At 38.0% G+C, this 20530-nt stretch overlaps 1 protein-coding gene across 8 annotated transcripts in view; it reads left to right on the top strand.

Annotated features, from left to right (window-relative positions):
- Positions 1-44: 44 nt before the first annotated feature.
- LOC107101070 (zinc finger RNA-binding protein-like) overlaps positions 45-20530 on the top strand; it is a 25906-nt gene continuing 5420 nt past the window's right edge. The window contains exons 1-14 of one of the 8 annotated variants that reach the window (XM_015399852.1): positions 45-146; positions 2440-2671; positions 2915-3032; positions 5201-5434; positions 6045-6370; positions 6504-6692; positions 6883-7123; positions 7324-7493; positions 10107-10226; positions 11856-12001; positions 12376-12511; positions 13192-13397; positions 14164-14332; positions 17537-17711. In XM_015399852.1, coding sequence (XP_015255338.1) covers positions 94-146; positions 2440-2671; positions 2915-3032; positions 5201-5434; positions 6045-6370; positions 6504-6692; positions 6883-7123; positions 7324-7493; positions 10107-10226; positions 11856-12001; positions 12376-12511; positions 13192-13397; positions 14164-14332; positions 17537-17711 — 2515 coding nt within the window. In that variant the 5' untranslated portion in view covers positions 45-93. Of the gene's footprint in view, positions 147-206; positions 464-2439; positions 2687-2911; positions 3033-5200; positions 5435-6044; positions 6371-6503; positions 6693-6882; positions 7124-7323; positions 7494-10106; positions 10227-11855; positions 12002-12375; positions 12512-13191; positions 13398-14163; positions 14333-17536; positions 17712-20530 lie in introns of those variants that run through there. The other 7 variants (XM_015399836.1, XM_015399844.1, XM_015399831.1 and 4 more) reach the window with 7 other exon arrangements.

Here is a 20530-nt window from a genome sequence, read left to right as displayed (position 1 = left end):
GGGAGGGGAACTATCTTGAAGTTAAGTTTCACGGCTTCGCTGCTGTTTGTCCCAGCCTGTGTGGACTGTACTGTAGCGGGGAGGTTGGCTAAAATGGCTGCAAGCAACTATTTCGGCTTTACACATGGTGCCAGTCCACAGTACAGGTATTTCACATCAAATGAGTTGTTGTCATTAATCTTTTAGGTCAAGGTTGTGGGTTTGTGGAGGATATCGCGGGGACGGGGGTCGTCAGAGGGGTTGCCTTGACCCTTTAGAAACGGTTAGCTAACGTTAGCTAACCAGTTTGACAGGCCAGCGTTTATCCGACTTGCGGCTTGACATTAGATGAACCTCAATTTGGACCTCCTCTGTGAAAGAACAGCTTAATGTGGACCGTTATTGTTTTTCATTTGTTGCTGTAGCGTGACATATCAAAACAAGTTAGGCGTATGCGGCTCAGCAACGCAGATGCCTGAGGCAGGTGAGGTTTTTTACCGGCGTATGATATTTTAGAGGTTTACAATGATCACTGCAGAGCTCTCTCAATAACCCAAAGTTTTAGCATATATAGAGTCAGGTGAATGCCTATAGGCCAGCAGAAAATCAGTTAGTTAGTAAAACAGCCTCCAGTTTTGTCTTTTGCAAGTTTTAATTAACAAATCCTCCTCAAGCTGACAGGTAATCTAGTAAAATTAATTATAATCTGCTGTCAGTTAGGTATGCTTTCCTTTTCAATCTACTATTGTGGTTGAATTCCAGCCATCAGGGATCCGTTTTATGAACTGTGCATCATCAAAGTTTGCCTCATGTTTTTACTTCACACCAGGATTGTTTTTTTTTTACATGCATCACTGTAGTATGAACTATATTACCAGAGGAGTTCAATAAGTAATGCTCCTGACACACTTCCAGATGTTTGATCCAGCTGAAATTTTGCATGTGACGTTATTTAAATCTCTATACATTAAGTAGCAAATTACAGCTCTGAGCTATTTGTGGTTTCTGACTTACAGATGTCTGAACTGAGTAAAGTCTAAAATGTTGAGTGACAAGCAGTGATCCAGTTTTTCTATTGGAAATTAAAGTAACTTATGGTTATGATGCCCATTATATGACCTTGCAAAGTGTTTGACAAGGTTATATTATGGGATATTATCACTATAAGTTACTTTCATTTGATCAAAAATTTACAGTTGTGTGCGTCCTTTCAAATTCAAAAACTCAGACTTGACTCAGTTTGAACACCTGTAAATCAGAAACCATAATTAGTTTAGAGCTGTAAATTGCCATTTAATCTATAGAGATTTAAAATACTTCACATGCAAAAGTTCAGCTCGATCAATCGTCTGGAAGTGGCCCAGGGGCATTACTTATTGAATGGAATTTGCTTAAACTGTACATCTGAAGCTTTTTATTGATTAAGCACTGCCAGTTAGTTTTTAAATAATTTTATATTTAAAAAAGAACTTTGTAAATGCACAATGTGAAATGATAATTGTTACTTTTAATTATTAGTATTACTGTTTCAGTGGACATAAAAACCAACAAGTATTTTGAAAGTTATTTATGCCCTTCTTTCAGAGGTAAAGTCTTTGTTGGCATGAATATATTTGATGTTGGAAGGACTCTTTACCATTACCTCAATCTTTAGCTGCTCCTACAGATACTGGCTGTGCCAACAGCAAACATCAATATAAGCTTTAGTGAGAAGTATTTGGCTCAAATTAGAATATATTATTATTAAAGCGAAAATTTTCAGGGGTAGGAAATATGAGGATTCATCTAAAATTTGTGCCACAGTCATTTCAAGGGGTCTTGTTATCTAAGTTGGTACAATGGGTGTATCCTAGGCCTGCTCAAAATTAGTAAAAAATTATAGTTTGGCAGCATTGAGGGCATTTTGAAATGATTTATGTGCTTCATTTATTTTGTATATTGTATAATATATTTAGAACAGAAATAAAACACTGACAATATTTTGACAGCAAAATTGACAATCGAAGAGAGACTAATGCATATGGCCAGTTGAAAATTTTCTAAGTTTATTTTTCTCTTTCTACTTGTTTGTAATCTATTATGTCAGATTAATAATTTGGAGCATGTACATTGACATTTTTTTAAATAAATTTCCTTATTTATTGATTTTTTTTTTATTTAAATGTATTCTTTGCACTGAAACAGACTGTAATCTTAGATGTTGTATTAATTTATTATGAAAATAAACTTTACCATGAAAATGATCAGAACTATTTAATTCAAACACAGCCAGTTTTTTATTTTTAAATGAACATTTTCTGTTAGTGTACATTTGTATTCAAAGTGACTTTTTTTTTTTTTATAAATTCTTAGATAAAATAATGAAAAAAAAATTAAAGCAGACGGACCGATGGATAAGAATATAAATAAATAAAAATTCATATAGTGTGATGCTTCTTTTTCTTCTCTTCTATCATTTAGTACCCAGCCACCCACAGCTTACTCCCATCCCTCTACTGCCAGCTACAGTGTCCAGCAGGCTCCAGCTGTGGCCCACGCTGTAACCGCCTCATACTCCCCAGCTCCGGTCCAGGCAGCCCGACCAGTGGCCACAGCCCCTTATCCTGCCTACCAGAGCCACCAGGCACCTCCAGATTACACCTACAGACAGCCAGATCCACCACAACCCACCACCACTCCACAGACGTACCAGGTATACTCAGACATGGTCAGTTTCCCTTTGCTTCCTCTATAATTTTGCTCCCTTTCCTTTATAATACTTTATAACATTCTTTTTTTATTATTTCTAAGCCTACTCTTTTGGTTGCATTTAATGGTAATTCATAAAGACTGATCTTGCTGTAGTTTTCATCCTGAATGTTTTGTTATGAGACCATGAAAAGGGACAAAAACTTTGTGATGTCATGGTTTTGTTTTTGTTTTTTTTAAACAGCAGCAGGAGAACTATAGCTATGTGCGTTCTGCTGCAGTAACCACTTATGACAACAAACAGTATTACCAGACAAGTGTAGCACCAGCCCAGAGGACGCCCACAGATAACTATTACCAGACCGGTAAGAGTCATTTCTTTCTCATCTCTTGCTTTATACATTTTACTGTTGATCATAATGTTGTACAGCACAAATAACAACATTAGAGTGATTTTTGTACTGACTTATAAGTGAAGTTCTGTAAATTTGTGAACAATATAATCCTGCTTGGTCTACTCAGTAAATGATCAAATACTTTAATCTACATAACTAAGGTGATTACGGTCTAAATACTTATGAAATGCTGTTTACACAAACTGAGACTTATGTTATTTGGAGATCGGAGGGGGAAATTATTCTCGAAATGATCCCAGCCTGACCAGCCATTTGCTTAACTCTACTGTCAGAGCCTCTTTATGTTTCTCCAAACTAAGATTGCCTAAAGTGTACCTTAGAATAGATGTAGTCTACTGATAAGTATTACATTAAACCCTAGCTTAGATATTTGAGCAATCCCCTAAACTAGGGGCACGCTACTAAGTCCTTTGTCTGATTTTGCACACTATTCCTAAAGGCATATTGGAGGATGTTCTTTTTCAGGGTGGATCATCAAAATAAGTGGTCCTCCTAATTGTCAATCATTCTGGTGAGATGTTTACGTCAAGCTGTCCTACGTGCTTGTCCCCATTTTTACTTACCGGTGGTGAGTCTGACATAGTGGAAAAAATTGCAAATCTTATTTTGGAAAGTAAGCTTGTATGAGCGATGCAAAGAGCAACTTTTAAACAGCTCATGCACGAGGAGAAATGGGCTCGTGAATGCTCTCGCATGCGTTTAATAGCCGTTTGTTTTTTTTAAAGTGGAGAAGGCAGATCTTTTCAAAAAGTCTCGAAAATCCTCCACTATACCTTTAATTATAAGGTCTGCTAAAGTTGCCCTCAGTCAGCAGGGGAGTCGGTATGAAAATCTGTCAGTAAACAATGAAACCAAAAAATTCACTTACTGAAACACATAAAGGTGAAGGAAACTTGATTAAATCTAGTGTTTTTCAATGAATTATTTTCCACACAGAATAAACCTGTGTTATACATCCTTAACGTTTGCTTTGTGAAGCAGCCCAGGCTTTATTAATGGCATAGTGAAAGATTTTTTCCAGAATTGTAGCTAAGAAACACCACTTTTCAAATAAGTGTGCATGCACAGACCATCTTGACTGTTCCTCTGGGGCCTCCCTCTTCTCATAAACTTGTTGAACATTTGCTTCTTGTGACTCAGGCATTTTTTTTTTTTGGGGTATACGGATAAAGCAGTGGAGCTGCAATGAATGGCTGACACCAAACCACACTGGATACAGAAACACTAGAAGTGCTCATGTGCAGCAAGAGGGAATGAGCCATCACATGGATTGGAATACGGGACAATTAATAGATGAGATGATCCCACAGAACTTGAAGCTGAAAGAAAATTGCCCACTTTACCTATAAAAACATGCAGATAACAGTGGATATTCTTATGCTTATGATGATAACATTTTAAGGTTAAAGTCAACTAGGAAAGTCAATGCTAAACCCACAAACTATCAACCTCAAATGTTCCAAACTCTGCATTAAAGTAGCATAGAATCCAGTTATCCATGTCATTCTGAGTTGGATGTTAAATCTAACATTTTCTTTTACATCTAATTCATTTTATGAGGATAGGCACAGAAAATTACATGGTCCAAATTCCTCAAAATATCCTCAATCTTCACCCCCTAATGGTGGGCTTTAAGTCACCGTTGCAGGATTGTTTTTAACAAGCTTGGAGTTTGCTTTAATCGGTTTGAAAATCCCTTAAAGTCTTTTATCCAGCAAATGTTAGGTATGTGATGTCTCTCAGTCCCAATCTGTTCAAAATCTGTCATGACTGTGACAGTTGTGCAGCATGATCCCAGCTTTAGACTTTACATGTGTTACTTTCTGGATTTTATTTTCCCTGCGTCAGATACATTTTCATTCTCCTCAAAATCTTCTTCTAATCACTTCACACACATCAGATTTATTGTTGTTCAAATATCAATAGACCGTTTCAGTGTAATACTGACATCAGTATTTTTAATAAGGGTAATTTTTACTTGAGCTCTTTAAATACGTGGACTGTTGCTCCATTAAAGAGGTATTGAGGCCTTTTGTGTGATTTTTATTTGTCAGAGCGTTCTTACCACTGCCCCTCTTTCACACTGGCTCTTTCTTCATCTTCTTGCTATGTTTCAGTCTCAGTAGGAGTGAAAAGCTCTTACAGCCCAGCTCCCTCCACTGTGTACAACCAGCCTCCTCTGGCCCAGAGGCAGGTGACCGCTCTCAAACCTCTGGTTCCCTCCAGTGCTGTGTCAACCAGCTACAACATCTACCCAGTGTCCACTAGTGTCCAACAGCCCCCAACACCCATTTCATCATACACGCCGGGCTCCTCTTTCAGCTCCACTGTTTCTGCTACCTCTTATTCAGGTGAAATAGTACAGATAAAAATCACTTGACCGCTTTTTTTAAATTAAAATTCTTAATATGAATTTTAAGACCTATTCTCGTTAAATAATGTGCTGTAATGAGCTAACTATCAAATAGATATAAAATAGATTGAAATAATGTAAAATATGATGCAAGTGCCTGTTTATACATCTTTATTATGCAGTTATAATGCCATCAAAAATGGATAGAGAGCTACTTCTATTGCAGGAATGCATCAGATTACAATGCTATTGCAAAAGGAAGAGCAAACTCCTCTGTTATTTAATACAGCTGCAGTGACAACTGAGGCCTGGTGCCCCATAGTTAGCGCCATAGATAGCGCCTTCGAGTTAATAGTTGTCTTTAAAGCCCCCTCAATTTGGAAAAAACACACAAAAAACAGAAGTTTAATGATGAAGCAAAGGTTTCGACTGCATATTTACTGCAGAGGGGTGAATGCTTTCTCCTTGCAGTGAAACCAAAGGACACCATGTTCTGTCGGTTTCTTTTTTTTGTAATGGTTGATTGTTCACAATTCCCCACATCCTACTTGATTTCATGTTTTCATAAGCTGGTCCTTAGTCTCTCCTTTCTGCTCCCTCCTCCTTAGGTATCAGCTACTCCAGTTACGATTCTATTGGCTATACCTCTGCATCCACCCCCACCTATTACCAGCCTGCTCAGCAGACTTTGGCTCAACCCCAGCCTCCACCACAGCAGCTTCAGCAGCCCCAGCCCTCCATTCAGCCGCCACCAAAACAGCTGACTAGTTCCTCTTGGAGTACCTCAGGGAGCAACATGGTGACAACTCCGACCTTAAACTCCTACAAAAAGCCGGCCTTCCACCAGAATAAATTGCAAAGGCCCAAAGGGCCTCCAAAGCAGTCTCAGCTTCATTACTGTGACATTTGCAAGATCAGCTGTGCAGGCCCTCAGGTAGGCAGGATAACATGTGCAGAAATCTGTTTTCTAGGTTAAATAATTGGAGGTGTTACCATAATAGTTTTAAAGCAATAATAATGACTGCTTATTAAACATCTGATTGGAGCGATGTCTCTTCTGTGTTTAGACGTACCGAGAACACAATGAGGGCCAAAAACATAAAAAAAAGGAGGCAGCCCTGAAGGCAGGGGGGCAGTCTGGGACCACCAATGGGCCCAGAGGAGTCCAGACCCAGTTACGATGCGAACTGTGTGATGTTTCATGCACTGGGGTTGATGCCTATGCTGCTCACATCCGGGGGGCAAAACACCAGAAGGTTGGTTATTTCTTTCTGTTACTTTTAAGAATTCTGACAGTTCTGGCAGCTACTATGCTTAATCTTCTGGCTTATTCCGTCTATTGTTCCATTGAGTTTAAGAGCATTGTCATTCTTGGGATTTTATGTTTTTTTTTTGTTTTTTTTTAATGCTTAAATATTCCTCTGTCTCTTTGCAAACTTTTAAAAGGTGGTTAAACTTCACACTAAACTTGGCAAACCAATCCCTTCCACTGAGCCGGTGTTGGTGAATTCTGCCCCAGTTACAACAAACTGCATAGCTGGGAAACAAACAGCATCATCCTCTGTGTCGTCCTCGATTTCAACCATTTCCACCCCAGCTGTAACAACCAAACAGCCAGCTGTAAACACTACGGCCAAAATAACACCACAGACCAAGAAACCAGTTCCCATCAAGTTAACTCCCGTTTGTAAGTTTATTTTATTCTTCATGCCTTTATAAAAGACATTTTAATGAACTTTTTTTTATGTGTTTGTAGTATTGCAGCTACACCAGATTAATGATCAAAATTAGTCTACTCTATATGCTAAGATTATAATTCTGTTTGCACAGTTTTTTTTTGTTTATTTTCCTTCAGACGACTCTTTAAACTTTTGGTTTTCATTACAGCCAATAAGCCAGTCAGTGCTCCTGCTGCAGCTGCTCCTGTAACACCTGTGGTAGTTAAAGTGGAGGAGCCTGTTCAGCACAAAATTCCGAAGATGGAGCCAAAGACTGAAGATGACCGAGCTGGAGGCCAGGGTGACGTCCAGCCTGTGGGACATGACTATGTAGAGGAGGTAAGAGTGACATGGAGACGATTACATCCCAGTTAGAGCTGTGTAGTGTTTTAGACTGCTGCTGTTGTTTACAGCAGTTGCTTAGGTCTCTTTTTTCAATTTGAAAATGTCACTTAAAATATGATGTTAAAGTAAAAACTATTATTAAATTTAGCTTTATTGGTATGAATTACTGACTTGTGTATTATGGGGACACCCAGTAAAGATTTGTTAAAAACTGCCCTCATGTTTATGCAGTCAATTCTGTTCTGTTTTTGTAGCTAGCAAAGAACTTGTTTTGTAAATGGAAAAATGTGTCCAGATATGAAACTTTAGAAAACTTCTTAATCCAAAGAACTACTTTTAAGAGTAACTTTGCTGTTTTCTAAGCTGGTTTTATTTTTTCATGTTTTTTGCTTTTTCAAATATAATCTTTTCAAATGTCTTTGTCGGATGTACAAACTGAATTATTTTCTAATTGCATCTTATTCTCAAGATTTTCTGCTCTATTACCCTACAGCGAGATATTAAGTCCCAGTGCTATAATTTTCTCTTCACTTCTGGGGCAGCGAAGACGCATTTGTATCTGCTTGGATGTTAGCAGCAAAAAAAAAAATAAATAAATAAATAAATTTTGAAAATAGTTAAGTAACTCTCTAAACCTGTTTTTATGAAGAAGTTATTTAACGTTTTTTGTAGTATTTGTATATTTTGTTCATTTTTTCTTTTTTGATTATATTTAACAATTGTTTCCTTTGCTTGCAGCAATAATGGAACAAAAATCATTCCGTACATGTTTATTTGCTGGCAACATACTAATGAGTATCGTTTCTGTCTAGTTTGTCCCAGTTTAGGTTTATTTAAGCTTATTAACTATTGTTCTCTTTGTTAATCTGGAAAATCTTGGTTGAACGTTATTTTTCCTCGTGTGCCATCTCTCAGTTTTAGTTTTTACGGCACTAGTGACTCGTTTTTCTGACAGTAGGCTGATAGGAAAGGGGGTATGAGAGAGGGGGAGAGACATGCGGCAAAGGACCACAGGCTGAATCCGAACCAGGGTCAGCCTGGTCGAGGACTAAGTCCTCCGTACATTGGTCATGCGCACTAAGCACTGCGACACCTACATGTCCATCTCATAGTTTAAGATTAATAACAACATTTGACAATCCATTAAATTTGGTGATGATCCACATCATAATCTGGATGCAGATGTTTTTTAAAGGATTCTTATACATTATTTTGCAGAACAAGCAGATCCCCCCCTAAACCAGAGGGTGGTAGCAGTGACTATTGACAACATTAGACTCAAAAAAACAAAAAGTCCAGAAGTATTGTACTGAAGACAACAACAGGAAAGGTGAACCATGCATCGCTTGAAGTTTCGATCTGCTGGTCAAAGAAGAAAGTCGAGTGAATGAAGCAGAAAAAACACCAGAGGCTGTAGAAACACACTGTGCTTTATTTATAAGCTTATTAGGGTTTTAAGGGAATTGTTACCAAAGGTGCACCTCATGCCAAGGAACAATTCACTCAAAGTTGGTAACCCAGATCATGTGCCAGTTTTAGCTGAAGGTGCAAGTCACCATATGGGTCAAAATTTTCTGCATGGCAGAGGTCTGCGCTCTCTTTTTAAGTCTAAAAAATGTCTTATTGATTGTTTGTCCTCAAGTCTGCCGCACCGCATTGTGTGACCGCAAACATGACTGTTTTCCCTTGCGATTAACTGATTTTATTTTTTAATTTTAACTCAAAGTGGAAGTGTTTTTATTTATAACCACTCCTCTCTTCCTGTGAGAACCAATAAATTGCCACTGAATTGCTGTGTAGCTATTGCTGCGGTCTATCTCAGGCAGGGCTACGCACCACCTCTTGCAGAAAATCATGTTTAGTGTGTTTCTCCCTTCTGACTGTCAATGAGCACTAAACTACACAATTTCCTGTTGGATCGGAAACAAAACCGGATTCTGTGTATTTTGGCTTTTGGAGACATCATGATAATCAGGGCGTGATTAGGAGTGTTGGAAGGGGAAAATGGGTCCAGAAATTGACAGTTATCTTGCAGTGTGAACCAATCATTAGGGAAGATGAAAGCTAAATATATTAAGAAAACCAAAATTTAACATTTTAACAGGATAAAATTCATTTTATATTACCTAAATGTAATAGATGATTTATATATGAACTTTAATACCGACAAACGGCAACCCTGGATCAGTTTAAAACAACAGCAGTTGTAGCTTTACGCAATATGAGGGATTTTGTTTTGCATATATTTACCTTTTTTTGACCTTCCCTATGAGCAAACATGCAAAAACACAGTGAAAAAAAGAAAAACATGTATTGCAGTGGTTAGATTTAATTGCAACAGAGTTACACGTTAACATCACATAAAGAGAGAAAAGAAAGAAAGTTAAGCACTCTGGCTGACTGAAGTAAGAAACTGATGAATTTGATGAATACTTACAAGTGTTGTTACAAGTTGTTATTCTGGAATAGCTTCTGCAGGGCTTATTTCATGTTTTCTATTGCTCTTTTTAGGTTTAAATCATACAATTTAAAGAATTCTTAAGAAAAGCTTGTCTTCTTTACATTGTTTTATATTTTCAGTATTAAAAGACTGTCTCGTGCTTTCAGGTACGTAACGAGGATGGAAAGGTGATTCGATTTCACTGTAAACTATGTGAATGCAGCTTCAATGACCCCAATGCTAAAGACATGCACCTAAAGGGACGAAGGCACAGACTGCAATACAAGGTAAATGCATACAAATGTGGATAAGCTGATCCCTGCATGGTGGCCTTTTAGATACCTCTCTATGCAAATTCTATGACAGAAAATATAACTAACTGCTGTAAAGGTGGTTAGAGTGGAAATAAATGTCTGAATGTTTGCATGCTTGGCTTAGCATCCCATGTGTTTTTCTGGGATCAAATCATGATTAAAATATCCTCGGCTGCTGTTCCATATTTTCTGTTCAAGCATAGAACATGAAGGGGTCTCCCAAATTCATGAATGAGGTTAACTTAATTTGACAGTCTTTCAGGGGCTTAAGGCCAATTTATGCTTCTGATGAATAGCCTCTGCAATCGTCAAATCTGGCTCTGTGCAGAGATTCTGCGACCGTTGTTGCGCACCTCCAAAAAATCCTGACTACATGTCGGATGGTCACAAACCCGCGCAGACCTCAAGCGAAGTGCGCAGACAAAAAGCAGCTGTGATTGGTCCTTGGTATGCCTTTCCGGCTGTCTGTGTGGTCGTCCTTCTCGATTTGGTGGCGGGGCGCACCATTTTTAAAAACCGAGGAACAACTGCAATGGACAACCTACGCGCCCTCCTTTGTCTATTTGCTAACACCATTAACAGAACCTGTTCCTCTTCGATGTCTAGCAACTCTAGATCCATCTTCGTGACCGTGATATCTTGCAGAAGCGCCATTGTTGTTTTGGAAGATAAACACTCCGCCGACACCGCCGAAGTTCTCATGACCATCCACTGAAGTTCTTGCAAGTTCTTGAATAGGCTCCCCCTTGCGCTTTGGAGGGAAACTGCTGTGCGTCCCTAGAAATTCCAGACCGACGGTGCAGAAGCATACCAGCAAAACTGGTTTGCGACCAGATCCAAGCGACATTTGATGTGTGCGGATGCAGAAGTATAACCTACCCTTTAGTGGTTACAGCAGTGCGCTTATGCTCTGAGAAAGTTGCAAGTAACCGGTTCAGTTCCCACAGCCTGCACTCTGGGTCTCTGAGCAAGGCTCTTAACCCCTCACTGCTCCCTGGGCGCCGCACAATTAAAGCCCCCTGCTCCCCAAAGGGGATGGGTTAAATGCAGAGAGTTAATTTTTCCATTGTGAGATCAATGACGTTCAATATCTTTTTTTTTTGTTTTTTATGTAGGGTCCTCATTGGTCCATTCATTCAAGTATAGACAAGCGGTCCCTGTGGATAACATAGTTGTGCAGTTGTGGGGTGGTGATCTGATGGCACATTCAAGGTTTCAGAAAAAAAACAAAATAAAAAACGCTAATGCTAATAATGGGAAACAAATTGAAAAGCAGGAAATACTAAGGCCAGCAGGATCCAATCAGGACCTGCTCAGCACCTTGTGCATTGCTATTACAGTTGCCAAGTGGACCTTACTCGCCCCCTTTGCTCTTGATACCCACCACTTCCTCAAAAGAATTTTGGATCTTAAAAGGTTTTGGCTTGTGAAAATGCAGAGCAGCCAGTAACTGGAAAACCATTAGCCACATTGGCTGGTGAGCAAAACAGTCAAAACAGTCTAAACCTGTATCCATCAAGTGCTTATCAAAAGTGCACGGACACTTTTTAAATTGGTTACATTACTATCACGGTTTCCCTGACACCTTCTTTTGACCTGCAGAAAAAAGTCAACCCAGAGCTTCCTGTGGAGATTAAGCCTAGCAATCGAGCCAAGAAGCTTCAAGAGAGCAAGCTGAAGAAGCAGAAGCAGAAGGCCACGCTGAAAAGACAGAGAGAGGATGAGCAGCGCTGGCACATGGAGATGAGGTCAGACTGGACTCTTATTCACAGGCCTAAACTTGGCCACATTTTGATGACAGTTTTGACGAATTCAGTTGTTGATACAGAAGCGATCTTAAAAAAGAAGTAAATGAGTAACATGCATCCACGTAGGTAACAACGCAAAAAGGGAAGTGGGTGAAGTTGACCAACTGACAGTAAGACTCACATGAATAGACTGCTTGTGACGCTGGTCACGCATGTGGGTTTTCTTCTATGTTTATCACCAAAAACATTTTTACTTGTCAATCAGAAATTAGATAAAAAAAAAAAAAAAGTTTCACATTGTTTATATTAACCGGTGGGAAAGATTCTGTGTTGAAAAGTTTTTAAGGTATTAAAATTATGACTTGTTCATGCAGACGGTATGAGGAGGACATGTACTGGAGAAGGATGGAAGAGGAGCAGATGTACTGGGGAGAGCAGAGACGCAGGATGCCACCCCCACCTCCTCCACCTCTTATGAGTCGTCCCGGTATGCCAGTTCCCCCTCTACTGGTGAGCATTATTGTTCAATTTGGTTCTTGGTAGAGAAAATCTGAAGACTTTTGTGATATTTGATCAGATTAAACTTTATGATTAGTTTATCATCCTTCATAGAGTTGTCATTATAATAGCATAATTACATTATATAATGGAGGAATACATTTATTCAGAATAGTGGTCCTATCGTGGAAATATTTACTTTGGCCTGTAGTTATATAGTGCTTTTTTATTCTTTCCCTCTTCTTTACTCTAAATTTAGTCAATCACTCATTCATAAACACATTCACACACGAACCACCACCAGGAGGCAATGTGGGTTGAGTGTCTTGCCCAAGGACACAACAACTGAGATGGTTGGAGCCGAGATTAAAACTGACTTTTGCACGCTGCTGTCTTAGCTCTGTGGCTCCAAGTACTCGTCTCACATTTCAATCTGTGTACAGGCATTGGTGCCGCTGCTCTTAAATAGTGTAGATGTTACCTTGTGGACCTTCTGTGTCATTATTAGCACGTATTATATGCCACTGTAGATCTGTTGCAACAGATGCTTTATTGTGTCTGGTGTGTTCAGGTCTTCATGCTCCCAAACACCAAGGTCTACTTGTTGCACGGCACTTTAGAATGACTATTAGTTGTTTGTTAAGAAGACATAAAAAATGTACCCTTGACCATAAGCCTCTCTGTGCTTTAAGAATTGTGTTCGCCGCCCTGATTCTGCCGATGATCGTCACATCATGGCAAAGCATTCGACTATTTACCCAGTGGAAGAGGAGCTGCAAGCTGTTCAGAGGATCGTCTCCCATTCCGAGCGAGCTCTTAAACTGGTGTCAGACTCCCTGCTTGAGAAGGAGGAACCAGCTTCCACCTCCCCTGCTACTGGGGGAGGAGAAGGAACGAGGTAAGTGGAGTGGCATCTATTTTTCAGATCACTTTAGCTAAAATCAAAATGCCTAACATATTTAACATAGAATTTGCACCCTAACAGACTTTCCCAAAAGAATATATGTAAGTCCCTGAGTTGTAATTTTGATCAAAGCACATATATTAAAGAAAAATATTTAAAATGTTTAATTTCTTTAACTGAATTAAAGTTTTACATTTCTGCCTCTTTAACAAATATAATTTTATAATTTGTGGCAATTTAATCATATAATTTAGGATAACGATGGATAAAACTCATGAAAGCTTTTTTTTGTTTTTAAAGAAAGTGTGTTCAATGTCCTATTTGATTTTAAATATCTAAGCGAACATTTTGTACATCAGCATTTGGTTTGGGCAGTTTTTATTACCTATAAACGGCTCACGCTCTATAGGTCTGACTGTTTTGCTTATAGTTTATTATTGGTCACAGGAAACTGATACGTTTTAGTCCTAACCTGAAGAATGCCTAAATAAGGGTACTCTGCAAAGGTGTCAGTATCTATATTTACTTTCCGTGCAAAGGAGAGCAAAGTGTCACCATCTGTGGCTACAGATGGTATCCTCTGCAGAAAAGTCATAATTGCATTAAATGCTGAATTTACAGAACCTTTCATAATAGAAATCTGTCTTTCAAAATAAAGGATAAATGATCAAAGAATGTCTCATTGGAGGCATCTCTAAATGTACTTTAAATATGATCATTTAAATCTTATGTCCTGTGTTGTTTTTTTTCTTCTCATCAGCGCTGAGAACCCCGCACGGCTGCTCAAAGGCGTGATGAGAGTGGGGATCCTAGCCAAAGGACTTCTGCTTCGAGGGGACAGGAATGTGGAGCTCGTACTGCTTACTGCTAAGAAACCCACCATCTCGTTACTAAAGAGCATCGCCCAGCAGCTGCCAAAGGAACTATCAGTAAGCACTCACTCAATAATTCAACACTTTTTAATTCCAAAACTATATATTTTCCTGGGTTTTCTATGTAAGTTACTTGTTGTTTTCATGATCCTGAGATCTTGGATAGGAATACTAGTCTTTTATTTTAGCTCTGCGAGATTAAAAAGAATGTGTAGGAGATGAGCATTTATATTTTTTTACTTTTAAAACAACATAATTGTATATTTTACCCTAGGGAGATGTTACAGTCCAATTCAGCATTTTATCTTCATAAAAGTTGAAAGTAGTTTGACGTACACCTTTAAAATATAACCTAATCCACTTAGTCAAAGCGTCATCTTCAAGCTCTACAGTGGATATTGTTTAATATTTTTGTGTTTCAGCCTCATTCCTAAAGGATTTTGTTTGTTCTCTTGAAACATCATTTAAATACAAAATAATTTACCAACAAAATATTGCTGACATATTTTTTTTTTTTAAAGAAATGTTGAAAAAAGAAAAAGCTTAAAGATCAAATGCATGCATTTTTCCTGCCTTGTCACCCCAATAATAGGTCTCTTTTGCACTGCTGGATCAAACTCATGTCCATCGAGCTGATAATTTGGATAATTTTCCTACTGAAAGATAAACTGGTTCCCAGGCTGAGGTCAAAAGCTCTCTGGAAGCAGGTTTACATTCAGGAAATCTATGCCGCATTCATAATTCCCTCTGTTCTGAATAGTTTACTTCTTTATATCAATGAAAACCACCCACAGAGCATAATGTATGCTGCCTCCACCATATGTCATTGTATGGATGAGTTTGGTCAGGTGATGAACAGTGTCAGTTTCCTTCAAAAACGACACATTTTCATAAAAAAAAACAAAAAAAAAACTGTTTATTCTTTGTCTTATCAGACCAGAGAAACTAATTCCTCGTAGTCTCTGAGTATTTTAGGTGCTTTCTGACAAACTCAAGTCATGCTGCCATGATACTGGGAACTGATTCCGGCCTGACCACTCTACCATAGAGATCTGGTTTGTGGTTTGCTGCATAATTGTTCTTCTGGAAGATTCACCTTTCTCCACAGAGTCTATAGAGAAAGACGCTATAGAGCTCTGTTCAAGTAATCATCCAAAACCAGAAAGGTTTGAAATCTCCCAAGACATGGCTTTTATCCTTAACTAGAAGGTCAGTCAGGTAGAAGATTGATCAGAGGAGAAGCCTAGAGGCCCTTGGATATCTGCAGCTCAGCTTGGAGATTCTGTCGATAGGATAACCCATAGTAGTGTACCAAGTCTAGCCTTATTGGAAGAGTTGCAAGAAGCATGCTCTTACCATACAAAGTCCTATTTGCTGATCTGTAACCGAAGTATTGGACTAACTTCACACTGCAGGCCTTGATGCTCAATTCCGATTTCTTTGTGAAATCCGATTTTTTTTCGCGTTGCCGTTCATATTTCCAAATATATTTGACTTGAATGTGATCTCCTGTGTGAACTGTAGTCATACAACGCAAGTTTCTCGCATGTGCAGTAGTGGATGTAATGAGGTCACAGGCCAGCGTGCTCTTTTTTTCCGGAAGTAAACATGGATAGTAGTGCTGGCGCACATCTAGCTGTCTTTTCCAACCATTAAAAACACAATCTTTTCAATATGTTTAAACGTAAATACTGCTCTCCGCATCATCATCTGCCATGGTTGTTGTTTTACTTGCCGCTTCTGCGTAGCAAGACGCAGAATAGTGACGTTTGTCGGGTATTAATGACGTTCAGTTCAGATGAATCCGACCTGGCCGTTCAAACACAGGTTGCATTTGAAAAGATCAGATCCGTATCGGATTCAGGACCACATAGCCAAGTGGCCTGGGTCGCATTGGAAAAAATCAGATCTATGTTGTTCAGACTGTCATGAAAAGATCAGATCCAGGTCGCATATGGGCCAGAAAATCGGATTTGGGTCACTTTAGGCTGCAGTGTGAACGTAGCCTTGGATGCAGTAAATAAGTGGCTTTGGTAAGATAAAGCCACAGTTTAACCTTTCTTAATTCAACCCATCTGTGGCGGAAAAAGTAACTGTTAAGCATGACAGCAGCATTGTGGAGATCTGCGGTAAAAGGAAGGCATCTTTGATGGGACGTCAGTTCTAAAGCCTTGAGATTTGGGTACAGACACACCTTCCAGCAGGAGGACCCTAAACATTCAGCTGCAGCTGCAACAGAATAATTTAGACTTAAGGACAGTAAAGCCCAGTAAAACTTAACATGAACATCTTGAAAATGTGTTGTTCACAGATGCTCATTATGAATTTTCAAAGTCTGAGCTTATTTCAAAGAAAAATGGGCATGCATTTAAATCTCCACTGTGCAAATTTATAAGGATATTCAACAGATAAGGGGTTCTACAAAGCATGGCCCTCATGGTGTTAAACTGTAATGTGCCAAAAAGTATCAAAACTGCAAAGCAAAGCAAAAAAACTTACTTGGCTCCTGGCTTTAATCCTCTCTAGACATTCAAATCAATATGTGGTGCAATGTGCTGATGAAGGTTCTCAGTCATCCAGGTCATAGTCTTTCCGTAAAAATGAAAAAAAAAAAATTTCCACTGGACTTGGTTTTCAAGATCTTGAAAACCAAGTCCAGTGGATATTTTTTGAATTTTTACGGAAAAAAAAAATGTGGTGCAATAATGTTGTGGGGTAAGACCTTAAACTCACACTGTCTGTTATGAAATTTCTTTGCTTTTAGAAATCTAGACTTTCTTTTTGTAGGATCATCTGGGAACTCAAGCTGTTGGGGAAATTTTCTTTGCTATATTTAACCTAAATCTTCTTTCGGTGTGAGGGTAGAAGACAACTTATTCAACATTACCATGTATTCCCCACTTTTATCCCTCCTGCTGTGGCAGTTTGAATGTTTTATCAAAGGAGCTTTCCACTGATCTTTAGATTTACTGCCTGGTTATGACACCTGAATCCTACAGAGTGAGATGAAACATGTTGTAGTCCCCTCCCAGTTTATGTCAAAATTTTATGGCTTTAAATACATTTTTAATCACCCATTAATACAATTCCTCATAGTGACCTTTATTTTCCTTTATAAGGTTACTAAGTCCCAGCAGCCTTTAACAAAGGTTTAAAGAAACACTGCAGTGTTGCATCATAACGTAATCAATTAAGGCTATTTTTACCCCTACTCCCTTCCTCCTCTGTAGTGAGTAATCCAAGTGTCCTTTTAACCGGCAGACATTTTCTGAAGATCAGTATGAGGTGCAGGCTCATCCCGAGGAGGCGAACATCGTGATATGTTCAAGCCAGGAGCCCAAAATGCAGGTGACCATTTCTCTCACCTCGCCGCTGATGAGGGAGGACACTGCTGCTGAGAAGGACAAGCAGGCAGAAGGAAAAGCGGCTGAGAAAGGTTAGAGAAGCCAAAGCTTTCAGTACCAAGCAACCAAATGTGTAGCACACTTCTATAACTTTCCCTCTTACTCCACCTTTTAGGGATATAAATGTTACCCACATAATTAAGTAAAATTATGGGGATTTATTTTTCAGTGCCCACATTTAAGATTTATTTCAACTCCTAACAATTTAATCATCCTTTTATTTGTCCCACTCTTTATCTCCCAATTTCTTTGCAGCTACACTAGTCCACCATTTATTTTGTAATGGGGATCAAAAGCCCGGCTCTCCGACCTTTCTGTGCCAACACTGTGTCTGTTAATTTCATGAATGCATGCTCTAGTAATTTCCAGAGCCTTATATTCGATGACTATCATCGTCCTGATAATGCACAGGGACGAGCATTTTTCCCAGCTGCTGTTGTTTTTACAATTACTACCATTTATAATCAGAAGTGCCGCATCTCTGCAACTGTAACTGCTACATCTCTCATCCCCGTTTCATAATAAGTCATTATCTATGGTGCTTTAACAGTATCATAGTGATGTGCATTAACGATGTGCTGCTTACCTTTATTACGGCTGCACTTTAAAAATTGAAAATGTCTTGAGAGCTGTACTGAACGAAATTTCTTTTTGTATACACTCTGTGTACAAAATGATAAAGTGTTTCTAAGTCTATGTCTAACTCTAAAAATCACAGAGGTGACAGTGTTTCCCATAGGCTTACTGCTTTTTGGGGGGCAGAACGAATGGCACAAAACTCTGACATGGCTCATTGTGTTCATGAAACCTCATTTCCCACCACAACTGCTTGATAATGCTATCTAAATAACTTAAGCATATTGAGCAAAGCGCTGTATATTAAAGAGAAATATCACAGTCATGGTATACTGACACAAACACTTTAAATAGAAAGCATATATTATATAATCCAGTTGCTTCTGCTTCAAGCAAAAAATAGCTGCATTTATTACATTGGTTCTACTGAATTCATCATATTAAATTATTGGCATTGATAATGGTGTGAAGGACAGAGGTTTCCACAAAGTTGTACCACAATTGACTCAAGACCCAAACTATTGGTTGACCATACAAGCTTATTAATGAATTCATCTAAATTTAATTGACCTTATCAATTAACTAACAATTATTTGATAAGTGATCATTTTCTGAAAAAGACTTTATTTTATGTCCAGTATTTTTCCATAACATAAAGGGCTATATTTTTTTTACATTATGCAGAGTTAAAAAACAGTATACCATTATATTTGAAGTTTTTATTGTACCAGCTGTTTTAAATCCTGACTGAATAAACAAAAAATGCTTTCTTACACATTAAGATTATTTATAAGATATAACAAAACAGGAAACTATTTGTTTATTGGATCAAAAAGATAAATAAAATATAGGAAACATTTATGGTTTCCAATGTACAGAGATATAAAACTATCATTTAAAGGCAGTATGTTGCTCTGACGTGCTATTGGACTGTTTTAAGGGATGGCCAACCAGTTCATCATCAGGAGGCAAAATAAATTCCAGCACCAGTTCAAAGCGCCATACATTCCTATTAATTTAAAACCTAAACATTTTAAATCAGTTCATCTTGTTTGTTAATTGAATTCTTGAACAAAAGAAAAAAGGATGTGCATCTTTAGCTCCATTGCATCACTTTCCATGTGATAGACTGTCTTAAAACAAAAAGTGTTAAAAGTGCTGAACAAGAAAGGAAGGGGTTAAGTCCAAGGGAGACTTAAAATCGAAGGAAATTACACACTGGAATTTACTCTTACACATCATAATAAACTATAAGAACTGTGTGATAGAAAAGATATATATTTATATTTTTAACTTTGTCAAAGCTACTTTACCTAAAAAGTTGGAAACTGTGTGCCTTGCGTATGGTCGGTGTTGGTATATGCATGGTAGGGGAAACACTAGATTACTTCCCCATAAACTCTAAAAAAAATCATTGTGTTGTGCAATCATTTCTGCATAAGTAACTGTTAACATTTCTGTGTGTTCTTTATAAAGTCATTGTGAAAACATGGTGCAAATGTTTTCAGTCAGTCCTGGTTGTTTACTTTGTGTTTGTTAATCAGTGCCTTCACTGTACCACCAGACCATAGCAGGCCAAACTCATAGGAAGACCACACTGATGAACATACCACTAAGAAGAGACGTTAAAAACATTGTTAGCTCATTTTGAAGGCTTTTCATAACTGAATAAAACCCTCATCTTGATAATTGACAGAGGATCTGTCAATTAACTGCTCCTTATTTAAAGCTCTGAAAATTATGGTAATATGGATTTGTGATTCTTAGTGGTATGATGCTGTTGGCTTCAAAACAAATATTTTTGTTTTTCTTTCCCATCTAAGAAAACATACCTATGCAGTTTTCATTCATATGGAAGTGTGGAAAGCCCCATGTCTGAGCATATGAAATTCTTTAACATTTTAGTAATAGCTTACCCCATTTGTGCTCTGAATAAAATTATTATTTTTTTAGGCTCTTTCCTTTAAATTTGTCCTTGAAGTCCTGTCTATATTTATGCTGTTCTTTATTGGCATTCAACACTCAAGGAACCATTGAATATTAGATTTTGTTTTAGTTTGTAGGGCTAGTTAAATTGCATTCTTTTATTTATCTTCCAATATCATCATCCAGTGTCTTATAACACTGAAGCAGTCTATTTGTTTGAGATTTACTCTCTAAAAACATACAATAAAGTGTTAGGTTAGAAATGTATTTAAATATATATATATATATATATATAGAAAAATATATATATATATTTGCAGATAAATTGTGTAAAATGGGCTAAAAACAT

Source organism: Cyprinodon variegatus, unplaced genomic scaffold, assembly GCF_000732505.1.
Source record: "Cyprinodon variegatus isolate N-32 unplaced genomic scaffold, C_variegatus-1.0 Scaffold30, whole genome shotgun sequence".
Lineage (NCBI taxonomy): Eukaryota > Metazoa > Chordata > Actinopteri > Cyprinodontiformes > Cyprinodontidae > Cyprinodon > Cyprinodon variegatus.
Note: the sequence above shows the minus strand (reverse complement) of the source record. Positions and strands in the feature narration are given on the sequence as shown.